The sequence below is a fragment of the Dipodomys merriami genome, unplaced genomic scaffold (genome assembly GCF_024711535.1).
Source record: "Dipodomys merriami isolate MVZ:Mamm:240054 unplaced genomic scaffold, mDipMer1.0.p SCAF_34, whole genome shotgun sequence".
Taxonomy (NCBI): domain Eukaryota; kingdom Metazoa; phylum Chordata; class Mammalia; order Rodentia; family Heteromyidae; genus Dipodomys; species Dipodomys merriami.
The window spans coordinates 16,125,150-16,138,390 of record NW_027204937.1 but is presented as its reverse complement, the minus strand read 5'-3'; the positions used below and the strand labels follow the sequence as shown (position 1 = coordinate 16,138,390).

The 13,241-nt window shown below is 49.8% G+C and overlaps 1 protein-coding gene across 13 annotated transcripts in view; it reads right to left on the bottom strand.

The window, feature by feature from the left end:
• Positions 1–13,241, bottom strand: part of LOC138803464 (transcription factor HIVEP3-like) — a 405,830-nt gene that overhangs the window by 37,664 nt on the left and 354,925 nt on the right. For all 13 annotated transcript variants that reach the window (XM_069987525.1, XM_069987527.1, XM_069987528.1 and 10 more), the window contains one exon: positions 2,022–7,644. In XM_069987525.1, the coding sequence (XP_069843626.1) occupies positions 2,022–7,070 (5,049 nt within the window). In that variant the 5' untranslated portion in view covers positions 7,071–7,644. The remainder of the gene's footprint in view (positions 1–2,021; positions 7,645–13,241) is intronic.

The window sequence follows — 13,241 nt, the reverse complement described above, 5'->3', positions numbered from 1 at the left end:
CCTGTGGATTTCCAAGCATATGGTTTCTATTCCTCTTCTGGCCTGTGATTCAAGAGGGACCAAAGGGTCTATCAGACAGATGGTACCTTCTCCCTTATACTCTGTGGTGATGCCTGAATCAAGCTGGAGGATGTTGGTTTCAGTGGCACGATCCATGGTACCAAGCAACACAGTGTTAGCACTGAATAGGAGACCTAGGATTTATTTTAGCTTTGTGTGTGTGTGTGTGTGCGTGTGTGCATGTGTGTGTGTGTGCACGTGCATACGTGTGTGCATGCGCGTACACGCACACATGCATGCACTGGTACTGGGACTTGAACTCAGGGTCTAGGTACTGTCCCTTGGCTTTTTTGTTCAAGAGGTGCTCTATCACTTGAGCCACAGATCCACTTCCAGCTTTTTGCTGGTTACTTGGAGATAAGAGTCTCATGGACTTTCTTGCTTAATTAGCCTGGCTTTCAAACCACCATCCGTATCCTCAGATTTCAGTCTCATAAGAAGCTAGGATTATAGGAGTGTACCACCAGTGCCTAGTTTCATTTTAGCTTTTAATGGTAATCTGAATTAGTATAGATAAAAACATTTACTGGATATCAATGGGCCATCTACTGTTTTATGCACACTTTGTATATTTTAACTCATTTATTTATCCTCCATAGTCCTGTGAGATAAGTATTATTGGTGTATGTGTGTGTGTGTTTCTGTGTGTGAGAGTCTGGAGGACTGAACTCAGGCACTGTCCCTGAGCTTTTTTTTTTTTTTTTTTTTTTTTGGGTCCGGTCGTGGGGCCTGAACTCTGGGCCTGGGCGCTGTCCCTCAGCTCTTCAGCTCAAGGCTAGCACTCTACCACTTGAGCCACAGCGCCACTTCCGGCTTTTTTCTTTTTGCTTATGTGGTGCTGAGGAATCGAACCCAGGGCCTCAGGCATGCAAGGCAAGCGCTCTACCACTGAGCCAACTTCCCAGCCCCTGAGCTTTTTTTTTCTCTAGGCTAACACTCTATCACTTGAGCCACAGTCCCATTTTTGGCTTTTTTGCTATTTAATTGGAGATAAGAGTCTCATGGACTTTCTTTCCTGAGCTAGCTTCAAACCTCGATCCTCAGACCTCAGCCTCCTGAGTAGCTAGAATTATAGGATGAGCCAACAGTACCCAGCTGTTATCCCTGTTTTAAAGTGAAGAAACCACAGCACAGAGGAGAAGTAACTAGTCCCAGGTCACACAGGTAGTAGGTGGGCTAGTGGGATTCAAACTGTGGCAATTTGACACTGGAGTGCTCACTGATAATTTCCTTGTGAAGGTTCTGGGCTTGTCAAAATGAATAAGGAGAAAAACAAAAGAAGGAGCACTAGGCAGCAAAGTGGACTCTCACACAACTTGGGTTTCTCCAGGGCTAAGACACAGAGAAAAGTATAAAGTCAAACGCAAATGTGCTAGGATGGCCTAGACCTGTAAGAAGATGGTTGGAAAAATCTTTGAGGTGCTTAGATTAAGTAAAGGATGTTTTCAGAACAATTAACAAAGAATGGAAGCCACAGAATGGCAACTGCCAGCTCCGTGTAACAGAGAATTTTCTTAAAGCATTATTCAAAGATGGGTTGGGTTGAACCAGGAGGTGATGAGCTCTCTGGAACCGGAGATATGCAAGCAGAGGCCAGAGAAAGTATAACTGTAGAAAGGCCTCAACTTGTTAACCATGAAGTTAAAGTAATGTATTAGCCCGGTATACTTTTGGAAGGAGATGTGGAAAAGTTAGAAGATTTTAGCTCATTTTATGAAAGTAGCATTAGAAACCATCACTTTATTGGCCACAATTGCAATGTCATCTATTCCAATAAATCAAAGGACACACTGGTAAAGAAACCCAAAAAGCATGCTTCCTTGCAGTCACAGTGGTCAGGGCGGAAATTTGTCTCCTTCGGCTGGTTCTAGTTCTACAAATGTAACCAGAAGACCATGTGGCCTTAAAAGCCCGTCAAGGGCTTTGGCATTCAGTGATAAGAAGAACAAAGCTGAACTCACCTCTGTCATGCGTGGCTTGTGAGAGCTGGCTGGCACGAGCCTTCCTGACTCAGGATGTGGAGCTGTGGCCATGGTGTATGTCTCTTTGCTCACCTTCTGCTTAGACCTCAGGAGGGACAAAGCAGCTTTAGTGGAAACCCCTGGAAGGTTGGGGTTGTACAAACTTATGCACCAACCAGCGTAAACAGAGGACCTCCTATCTGCATGCTGGATGTGATTTGGCTTAATATAGTTTAGATAGCACCAACTGACATTAGTGGTCGTGTGGAGGCTGGGGAACTGAAGTACCTTCTTTGAGTCCGTACCTTCTTGTGACTTGGCTGTTCTGGAGGATATTTCTGACAGAGACAGAGAGCTGGGAGGTGCCAAGGGAGGGAGGTCGAGCTGTTCCTTGGAATCTTCTTGCTTCATGCTTAGTGGGCAAAGCCCTCTTCGGTGAGGTTTTCCAGATGACTGGGCATAGTCCTTCAAAGCTTCTGAGCTTGAGGCTGTCCCATGGGGCAACGTGGGATGATGAGAGAGAGGAGGAACTTCTGGGTCTGATGGATCCGAGGACAGGCTGGACAATGCTTCTGGCTCTCTCCCGCCCAGGCCCTGGCTGACTTGGTGGGATTTCTCTGGCCTCTTGCCATCCTCAGGGCTGGTCAGCACTACACTGCATGGTTTCACCAGCTCTAGTTTCTCGTGGACCTTGGAAGCCTCCTCTTCCTTTACCCTTTTCTGCTGCTGGGTTTCCATGGTGAGCTCAAGGCTGCCAGCTGGGGAGAGAACACGCTTGCTTCCCCCAGCTGTTGATGAGCTTCCCTCCAGGCTCGAGACCCCCTCCGAGGAGGAGGAGGTGCCTTTTCTTTCAGGGAATGCCGCAGGTACTCTCAGGTATGGAGTCTGGAAACTTCTGCTTTGCTCTTCGCTTAGCCCAGATGGTCCGAGCCTGGTGTCGTACACGTCTGTTCCGCACACAGCCGTCCCTGCGGCTGGCAGCTCCTCACACTTGGGAAGACCCACGCTTACTGAGCTGCCTGGGGACTGGGTCACTAAGGTCTGAGAAAGAGTGGTGTACATTGCACTCCCATAGGACGGCATGTTGGTCTGGATTCGGACAGGCACCACCAGGGACGCCCCGGAGTCCGCACAAGCAGGCAGAGCCGGTGGAAGGGCCGCGGTGGGCTCTGGGGAGCTGGTCAGAGGAGCCACAGGGGGCAGCCGGATGTTGCTGCTGAACTCAGTGCTGCTGGAGGGGCCAGAAGGTCCTGTTGCCAGTGGGGCCAGGCTAGTTTTGATTGGGGGCAGATGGCTTTCCACCTCCCCAGGGAGCTGCAGTGCAAACTGGGATGGCACGGGCAGGTAAAACGCGGAAGAGAGTGCAGAGGAAGCAGGGTGTGGCATGGGGAGGAATGAGGGGGGCTGTCGGAAGGGGATACTGGCGGGGTGAGGCAGAAGCTGGGGAAGATGGAGCTGGCTGGGGTGCAGGACAGTAGGTTGAAGAGGAAGCGGTGGGGCTTGAAATACAGAAGGAGGGAGTGGGGGCATGGAGTATGGGGAGGAGAGGAGGCCTGCCATGGCCTGGGTGGCCATGAAGTCTGAAGACTGTCCCGGTTCATGCTGCAAGAGATGCTGGAAGGAGAAGAGGGAGACGGGTGGGGGCAAGTATGGCTTCTCCTGCAGGGGCAGCTGGGCGACAGGGGTGTGGAACACCTGCAGGGCTTCTGTGTAGGGTGGGGTGGACCCCAGTGGGGGCCTGTCCTGAACCTGGCTCTTGCTTCCTGGGTGCCCAGTGTGCGAGGTGACTGCCAAGGAGATCTGGGGCACTGAGCTTTTGGCCGAAGATTTGGAGGAAGAGGGCTGTGGCTCCTCGCTTTCCTGCCTTCCCTTAGGGGTGGCCTCTAGCTCAGCTTCTGGAGGCCGGCTCAGAGACGCCTGCCTCACCAAAAAGCATTTTCTTCTCTCTGGTGGGGCTGCTGGGGTTGGAGCAGCTGGCGTTGCTGCAGCCGGGCCTGCCAAAGACAAGCTGCCATAGTCGAAGGATTTGCTGCGTGCCTCAGTCATTTGTGTAGAATGGGACACGTTGGGGCTCTGCTCTGAGGCTGACCTCCGCATCTCTCGGGCATGTGGGTGGTGGCTGGGGACAGTCAGCATGTGGGTGCCCGTGGGTTTGGAGCGGACTTCGGATGAGGGCCCAGGGACCTCAACTTTCCCATGGTCCTCCCTGTCAAACGAGGCTGAGCGGCTGGAGCCACTCAGAGAGATACTGCTTTCCTGGCTGGGACTGCGAGACAGAGGCACAGATGACTCAAAGCTAGACTCCCCCGATGACTGGGCCATCTCTGCTAGGCGCAGCCTCTTCTTCTTGGGAGGCAGCTTCTCAGCAGGGAGCTGGGCGAGCGTCTGGCTGCGCTGGGGCCACTGAAACTCCTCTGTCTTTTCAGGTTCCTTTGGGGGTGGCTCGGGCTCTGTGTCTGGTCGGTCAGGCTCCTCACTCACCAGGATCTCAGGGACTTGAATATTGGGCTGGCGTACTAACCTAGGCTGCAGGGAGTGAGCTGGACGTCCTGGCGGGGCAGGTGGCAGGGTTGAGAACTGGGCCAAGGGCTTGTCTTCCCCTTCTAGGCCACTGGACTGCTCGAGAGGGTCGGATTTCTCAAAGGAGCTGGTATGCTGGATGACAGAAATCTCTTTGGATGTTGTTCTCCTTTCCTTCCCTGATTCTGACCCAGATCCTGGCTTGGGAGTCCTTGGCTGGAAGCTTGTGGTTCCCTCCAGTGATTTACTTGGCTCTGCTGGTGACTTGGTGGGCTCCAGGGGGAGGTTCCGAGCAGTGTCAGATGGTCCAGGGCTGCTAAACTGACTTTTGGTCAACTCAAACGCGGGTGGTTCTTCCTCATCCCCAAGGCTCTTCTCTTTTCTTCTCTTCCTCAGTGGGGTGAGTTCCAAGGTGGCCCCCAGTTTATAATGCATCATCTGGGACCACGGCTCATGCTCTGCTTGACCCTTTTCAGCTTCTGGAGAGGCACGGGCACCTGCAGAGAGAGGCTTTGTGATCTGGAGCTCCGAGCAGTAGTACTTTTTATGGGCTTCGTAATTGTCCTTCTTCTTGTACCGAGCGCCACAGATGGTGCATTCATAGGTCATCCCTTTTGGCTTTGGTCCCTTCTTGGTCTTTTTGGTCAGTTCACCTTCCTTGGGTTCTGGTTCCTCTGAGGGCTTGGAGGCTGCATCTTTGCTGCTTGGTCCGGGCTCCTCTGAACTGTACTCACCTCCCAAAGGTAGTTCAATGGCCGGCTGGCGCTTCAGCATCCGGGGATGGGAGGTAAACACCGGACTGCTGTGGCTTGGAGCCTGGGAATCGGTGATGTGGTCATCAAAGGAGTAGCTACCGCGGAAAGTGTGATGGGGGGTGCTGATGGTACAGGCGGCGGAAGGCATTGAGTGGCTTCTAAGCAGAGGCACAGGGGGGGTGGTGCTGGGTGGGTGCTGGAGGCTTAGTAGTGATTGTTCCGGCTTTGTCTTCTCACCGTGGGATGACAGGGGGTCCCGGTAGAGACTGGATTTGGGGGACTCCATGCTACTGCGCCTGGTCAGAGAGCTCCTCCTGGGCTTCACACTGTCAATCTCACTGGTGTCCACCACAGCCTCATTGATGGTGATGAGTTTTGTGATGTGCTCAATCACCTGGGTCCGGGGCACAGACAAAGGCACCAGGCTGGGCTTATCTTCTGCAGACAGGGGCAGCAGGGGCTGGGTGGAAGTGGCTGTCAGCATGGTGGTTCGCTGCCCGATCCTCCCACACTTGCCAAAAATGATCTCCGCATAGGACTTAGCATTGGTGTTTGGGGGACTGACTTGTTGTTCAGCACTCTCAGAGCGGGAGAAGTACCCAGATTCAGTACTGCCTTTGCTGCCCGGGCTCAGAAATGCTTGCTCATCAATTACTTTCTTCCTTTCACTCAGACGCAGGGCCAGCTTCTGCTTAATTGTGTGGGTGTCTTCGGGTTTATGGCTCAGGGGATGTTCGGATGAGGGTTCCACAAATGGGGTGGGGTCCTCCAATGATGTTGCCGTGCTGGACTGGGACAGGGAGCAGCGTTCATGACCGGAACTGTGACTCCCAGAGCTGTACAAGCTGCTGGAGAGAAGAGGGTGCTTAGGTCTGGGGGAGGCCTCTGTAGGGGGGCCAGATGTGGTGGCAGTTTCTTCATCAGAGTCTGTGCTTTCTCCCTCGGTGGGTTCCTCAAATTCCTCCCCAGGGATCCTCTCCATCTCCAACCCCGGAGGATACAGCTCACTGCCAGTACCTGATGCCAGGCCCGCTTTGATGCGATGGGCATGAGACTTCCTGTGCTTGTAGAGGTTGCTCTTGGTCTTAAAGGAGAAGCCGCAGGGGCCGCAGGGGTAGGGCCTCTCGCCTGTGTGTGAGCGGATGTGTTTCTGTAGCACACTGGGCTTGGCGCAGGGCCGGCTGCAGTACTGGCAGATGTACTTGCCTGGTTTCTGTGGTTTCCTCTCTTTCTTGTGGGCTTCTTCTGTAGTCTTCAGGGTGACCTGAGAAGGTCGGGGTACAAAGACCTTGGGGATGCCAGGTAGTTCCTCAGGGGGAAGGATGGAGGCATGGGAAGGGAGGAGCTGGCTCTGTGGATGGAGCCCAGGGGTCACAAAGGAACCTGAAGGTCCAGGTCTCATGGGGTCGACCAGTTGCCACGTGGACCCTTCTAGGAGATGCTCAGGTTTTCCGGGTGACAGGAACGCTGGTGTCAGGGGGTGCTGTGGAAGCTGTGAGATGTGGACAGAGGCCTCGATGGAGGGCCTTCTGGGGGGCTTTTGCTGTTGGCCCATTTTCTCCTGAGAGCCTTCTCTAAGAACTGATGAGGGGCCCGGAAAGGGCTGAGGGGCTAGGAGCTCTTGGGAGGTGCTCTCCTGGGTGGCAGATGTGCTACTGCTTGCGTAGGGGGTGCTGGAGGAGACACTGGTCTGAACAGCTTCTCCTTTAGTCAGCCGCTTCCGGGGACTTCCCTCCACCTTCTTGGTACCCTTGACACTTTGTTCAGGATCCATGACCTTCCTGGAGACTTCAGATGCTATTTAGGGAGGGTTGGGGCTGGCTGCATTTATGAAGAATCTGAGTGTCCCAAGGAGCTGTCCAGCTTTGACCACATGGGTCAAGAGCTGTGGAAGCCGACCCCAAGACGGCTTTTGGATTTTTCTTTTTCTTTCTTCTTCTTCTTCTTCTTTTTTTTTTTTTTTTTGCAAGTGTCACTGGCTGAAAGTAGATTCAGAGCAGGTCATCAGGGCCCAAGCCATTTGTAATCAGTGAGGCATGGCCCTTGACTTCACAGACAGAAAGCATGACAGTGCTTCCTGCCCATATGTCTGTCATGAAAACAGCATGGAGGATGTCAGTAGTGCCATTGTATCATGTCCTTTGGCAGTGACAAGTGGCCCCCACAAGTCCCCTGTGTACTATGCAAATGGCTGAAGGTTGGGGACCTCTGTGTCCATGGCCCAGGCATCCCTTGGCCCAGCTCAGGAGATGTCACACTGGATGCTGGTGGAGGCTCCGTCCTGGCCTCTTCACATTAGTTCCACATTAGAGATAAACGAATGGCCCAGAAGGAGAAATCACACTCTTCTATAAGACAAGAACATACACAAAGACACATACATATAAGACAGAGAGGGCAGTTACTATGACACATCATCCATGGTCTGGTCAGCTGGGACTCAGAATCAAAGCTGAATGAGACCCCCCCCCCCAAATGGTTACCAAGAGAAAGCTGTGGTATCCCTAGCTCCTCACGCCCAAGCATTGCTCATTCTGCCCTCACCCACCTAACAATGAGTGCTTGTGTGTGTATGTATGAGTATGTGCTAGTCCTGTTTGAACTCAGGATCTGGATGATGTCCTTGAGCTTTTTGTTCAAGGCTATGTTCTACCACTTAAGCTACACCTCCAAATCTGGCTTTCTGGTGGCTAACTGGAGACAAGCGTCTCATGGATTTTTCTACCCGGGCTTCTTTGAACCATGATCCTCAGATCTCAGTCTCCTGAATAGTTAGGATTACAAGTATGAGCTACAGGTGCCTGGTATGTGCTTGTGTTTCTGACACTGGCTGTATGGGGTATTGGGAGCTGGAGGCAGGGCAGGCTCTGGGACTGCAGGACAATTAAGTCAGGAGGTCTAAGCTCTCCTTCCTACTCTGTAACCCATTCTGTGGGAGTTCTAGCTCATCTAGCCTCTACTACCTCGCCTGTAAAATGAGTAATAGCAATTTTAGCCTCCCCTGAACTAGGTGGCCACATTGGTGTTGGACAAGGTAATGAATGTGGATGTGGTGGATGAACTACAGTTGGGTCTGGTCCAGAGCAGGAGAAATGTTCGTGAGTGTTCAGGATGAGCTCAAGGGGTATATATATATCCTCATTGTGGATTTTAAAGTTCCACAAGGGACGTGGTTCATCTTGTGTCCCCCTTGCTAACTCAGTCCTCAGCCTGTGTTTCAGGGAAAGCTGCAAACTATGCCATAGCCTTGGAGGACTCACCCTCCAACCTGGCTGGGACCATCACACTGATCCAACAGCTCTTCAGGAAGATCCTTCCAGAGGGTTCCTCCAGCTTTGCAGCTTTTTCTTGTTCCGTTAGGGCTCCAGGGAGGTATTGGAAAGTGCTCAGGAGATGGCACCTTGCCAAGAGTGGGAACAAAGCTGGTCTGCTGGTCGGAGTGGACCCTCTCTGCAGATGCATGCACTGCATTCTCTTTGGGTGGCCCGGACTTTCTAGGCTGGAGGCGTTTTCAGGGCCTTTCTCCCGAGGGGCAGGATCAAATTTCAAATTTGTATGTCACTATGATTGACTTCCTAGTTCAGGCCTACAGACAGAAAATGACCTACCTGACCCAAGCCTCTAAGTTAATTTGTCCCTCTGCCCTTTCTCCAGTGTCTTTCTCACCCCAGGTGAGGTCCTGAAGGACTTGGCCAGTGTTTCTGGGTTTCTCTCTTCTGTGTTTCCCAACCCTGATATTTTGACTCCTGGCTCCATTTCTATCCTTGTCTTGCTTTTCAATGGTTTTCTGGCACAGACTTGAACAGTTTGCTCATTTCACTTCTAGGGTCTTGGAAAATGAACAAGTCTGTAAGAGTCAAAGAGCAGGATCTCAGACCTCATGATATGCTGTGGAAGAACAGATGATTCCATCTTTTAGCTAAAAATTATACCCTACAAGTTCATTCCTTTTTGTTTTTGTAAATCTGGGTTCACAAAGAATTCAAGATAATTATAACATAAATAAAATCAGGAAAGCACCTTCTGTTTCCAAAGTTGGGCCCACATGGCTGGAACCTAAAAGCAGACACCCAGAGGACATTCCCAGGGGATATGGGAGCTGGCCTCCATTGGGCAGGCAATGCCACTAGTCCTGGCAGGGAGCCAGCTGCAATCTGTCTCAGACTCCAGGCTGAGGATCCTGGGATACCGGCCAAATGAGATAAGGCCAAGACAAGACAGGGATAGGGTCCCTGTGGCCAGGTTGCTGCTATGTCAATGTAACCCCAGATTTGTGGGACTTAACACAGTTCTTTGCTTATAATTCATGTACTTACACATATGCCCCAATAGCTCAAGGCCAGTAAAAAACCTGACTGACTATAATAACACACTGATCTCAAAATGCCAAGGAAGCAAATTTGCTTCCAGCTTCAGTAGCTGGGGACCTAGGGCTCAAGGCCATAGGCTATATGGTGAGATAAGAAGAGCAGATGATAGTATGATTGAAGCACAGACTCCTGTCATCAGGAGAGAAATATACTGGCTTCTGTTGAAGCCACAGTTTATTAGTCTATTTTGGAACAAATACACCAACTCACACTGAGGGCCATTCCTGGAGGACTGAAAATGGTTTGATTGTCTGCTTATCACACCCTACTCCCCTCCCTCAATCCATACTGGTGTTTGAACTAAGGGCCCCACCTAAGCAACAGTTTTGGCCCTTCCTTTATTTTTTGTAGGGTCTTGTGCTTTTGCGTATAGCTGGCCTGGGAGTGAGTCTCTAACCTCCACTGCCAGGGTAGCTTGGATTACACATATGAACCACTAGGCTAGCTTATTTGTTAATGAGATAGTGTCTTGCTAATTTTTTGCCCAGGCTGGCCTTAAACCATAATTCTTTTATCTTTGCCTCCTAAGTGGCTGGGACTGTAGGTATGAGCCACTGCACCTGGCTAACATCTTTATTTCTTTTTTTTTTTTTTTTTTTTGGGTCCGGTCGTGGGGCCTGAACTCTGGGCCTGGGCACTGTCCCTCAGCTCTTCAGCTCAAGGCCAGCACTCTATGACTTGAGCCACAGCGCCACTTCCGGCTTTTTTTTAATGTGGTGCTGAGGAATCGAACCCAGGGCCTCAGGCATGCAAGGCAAGCACTCTACCACTGAGCCACCTTCCCAGCCATCTTTATTTCTTGATTCTAGTAAATCTTATTAGTTTCTCATAACTGTATTAAACAACTATTTCATTCAGGGGATTTTTTAAATATATTTTGTTTATGTTTCTAAATAAAAATTTAATGGATTAAATTTTTTTTATTGCCTTATGTAAACTTTTCATATTGGGTATATCAATATTTTTTATCTAGGCTCCCAATATTTTCTCGGTATCTCTCACTAGCATAGTGGCTATACAGAATGATTTTTGTTTCAACTGGACTACCATTCTTCCCTTTTATAACTATAGATTTAATGGCCAAGTTTATGCTCTAGCATGCCACCCAAATGTCCTTAATGATTCATTTTGTCTGGCTCTTCCTTTGTGAAGAACTGTCTATAGCTCCACACTGCAGAGATAGTTGGCCAATGGCATTTTAGTTTTGTCATAACAGCCCACCCATCTCTCAGTTTCTCCACAATAGCTCTGTTCCAAAGCAGCCTAATTGTTTGAAAGACTCTGGGGAGAATACTCTAATAGGGGCTTGAATGACGACACACACATTGAAAGTTAGATTTGTAAGAATGAGACTCAATCTAGGCTGGAGTCTGTGTGCAAAGCATGGGGAGTGGGAGCTTTTTGGGGCCTTGGCCTCCAGAGTATCTAGGTGGGGCCTCCACGCCACACTGGGGTGGAGTTCTACTCAGCCCCACTCAGTGAAGGCTCAGTCATGTCAAGCAGATTCTCTAACAGCTAAGGTTGGCAACAACCTTCAGAAAAGACACTACTCTGTCCCCATGGGTTAAGTAGAGGGTCATGTTGTTGGGCTAGACTGGGCTTTGGGGGTGATTGTCCCTCATACCCTCTGGTCAGGATGCATTCATGACAAAGAGGACTAACCTAAAGTGCATGGCCGCCTTGTGTTGGACAACACACTTTCCCATTCAAAGGCTAGACAACACAGCTTCCTGGAGCAGCCCTAGATAATCTGCCCTGGGTCAGGCCAACATTTAATCAGTTCATCAGCATCTTTCCCAGGAAATTTTCTCTCCTGGGCTGGGCACAGCCTAAGCCTATTCTTCCATGATATGGGGCTCAGTACTAAGAAAACTACTACAGTATTTCTTAAATACTTGACCAAGAACCTACCATGGGCCTTGATTGTGCTCGCCATTAGCTTACTCAGATTAGATAGGATCTGAACTTGAGATATAGGCCAATACTTAGGAATCACCTGCAGTGCTGGTATTGGTATGAGTAGCCTTGGTACATTTTGCCTGTCTCCCAGCCCCTCCCTGTTCCTTTGGGGGAGAGGAGGAGGCTCCTCTGGTACAGCCATCTTGCACTTGCACTAGACCTGCTCTCAGTATGTCAATCACAGTGTAACCACGGTAATGGCTACAGGTTGGCCCTGAATGTCTCCCAAGGACTCATATGTTAAAGGCTGGTTCTTGCTTGGGGCACTGTTTCAAAGTGGTGGTTTAGTTGGAAGTCTTAGGTCATTGAGGATATATACTCAAGGGGAATTGTGGAACCTAAGTTTCTGTTGCTATCTTCTCTCTTTTGCTTCCCAGCCTTCAGAAGAGAGTGGCTTACTTCACCTTAAACTTCTGCCAAGAAGAAAAGTGTCACCAGAGAATCCAAAGCAATAGGGCCAATGGAATATAGACGTAAACCTTTAAAACAGTAAATCCAAAGGTTAGTCACTGTCTGGAAATCTCTTAAATAATGTTTATTCGAATGATTGACCTTTGTGTTCCTCCCTTTCCTCTTCACCTCCCACCTAAGTCCTAAGAACCTACCTTAGGATTTCTACAGACTGGTCAAAAAGTACATTCTGTTTATACAAAGAGAAATCCAGGCAGTCCTAAGTGTTATATCTGGTTGGTGTCTGTCTTCTTGTCAGAGAGACTACAGGCCATCACCAGGGAGGAAACAATCATGGGGGAAAGAAGGAATACGTTCCATATTTGTGGCCAAGCAATGACACATCAGAACTCTACTCTGCCCAACCTTCAGAAGCTACCCTGTTGGTCTGTGCTTGTGATAGCTCAGGCAATGGTAGGGTAAGGCCAGGATCGATGTCAAGATTAAATACTGAATGCTTACTATGTTATGTGTGCTTGTATAAAGCAACTTACTCATTTATTCCTTACAATAACAACTTTAGGCAGGTACCATGAGGTCATCCTCATTTTATAGATAAGGAAACTGAGGCACAAAAGAATCAAGCTGTGAAATAGCAGACCCAGAGCCTGAGCCCAGGCCACCATGCCAACATTGCAGACAGGACTCTGTGGGTTACCAAACACTGCTCCAAGTAGCCTTCCTTCCTGTCACATGGACTGAACTGGCAAGAAGAGTTTTTCCTTCTATCTGGAGAACTATCTGTAGCACTTAAGTCTTGTTCCCAGTGAGACTGAAAATGAAGTGAGATCAGGACCACAAGCCTCTTCTCAACAGGGTCCTGGAGAAGCCTGGATGCAAGGGTTTAATTCATCTACTGAGGAATCTATTACTGTATATCTAGTTATCTTCCCACCTGCCTAGCGAGTCATTTATTTATATCTGCCTTCCCCATAAGGATTAAAAGAGGCTTCTGGCCTCTCATGAGAACTTGGTGGGCATCTATGACCCTATGTTGACCTGATTTATCTTCAGCGGTGCAGGAAGTGCTTACAGGTAAAAAAGCTTAGGAAAGAACAGAGCCTGAATGAGAGTTGGCTAGGTCAGGCATCTGTCTTCTGAGCACTTGTGTTCTGCCAGTGTCTCATCAATGTTGCCAAAGGAAGACCTGGATTCCACAGTGTCCT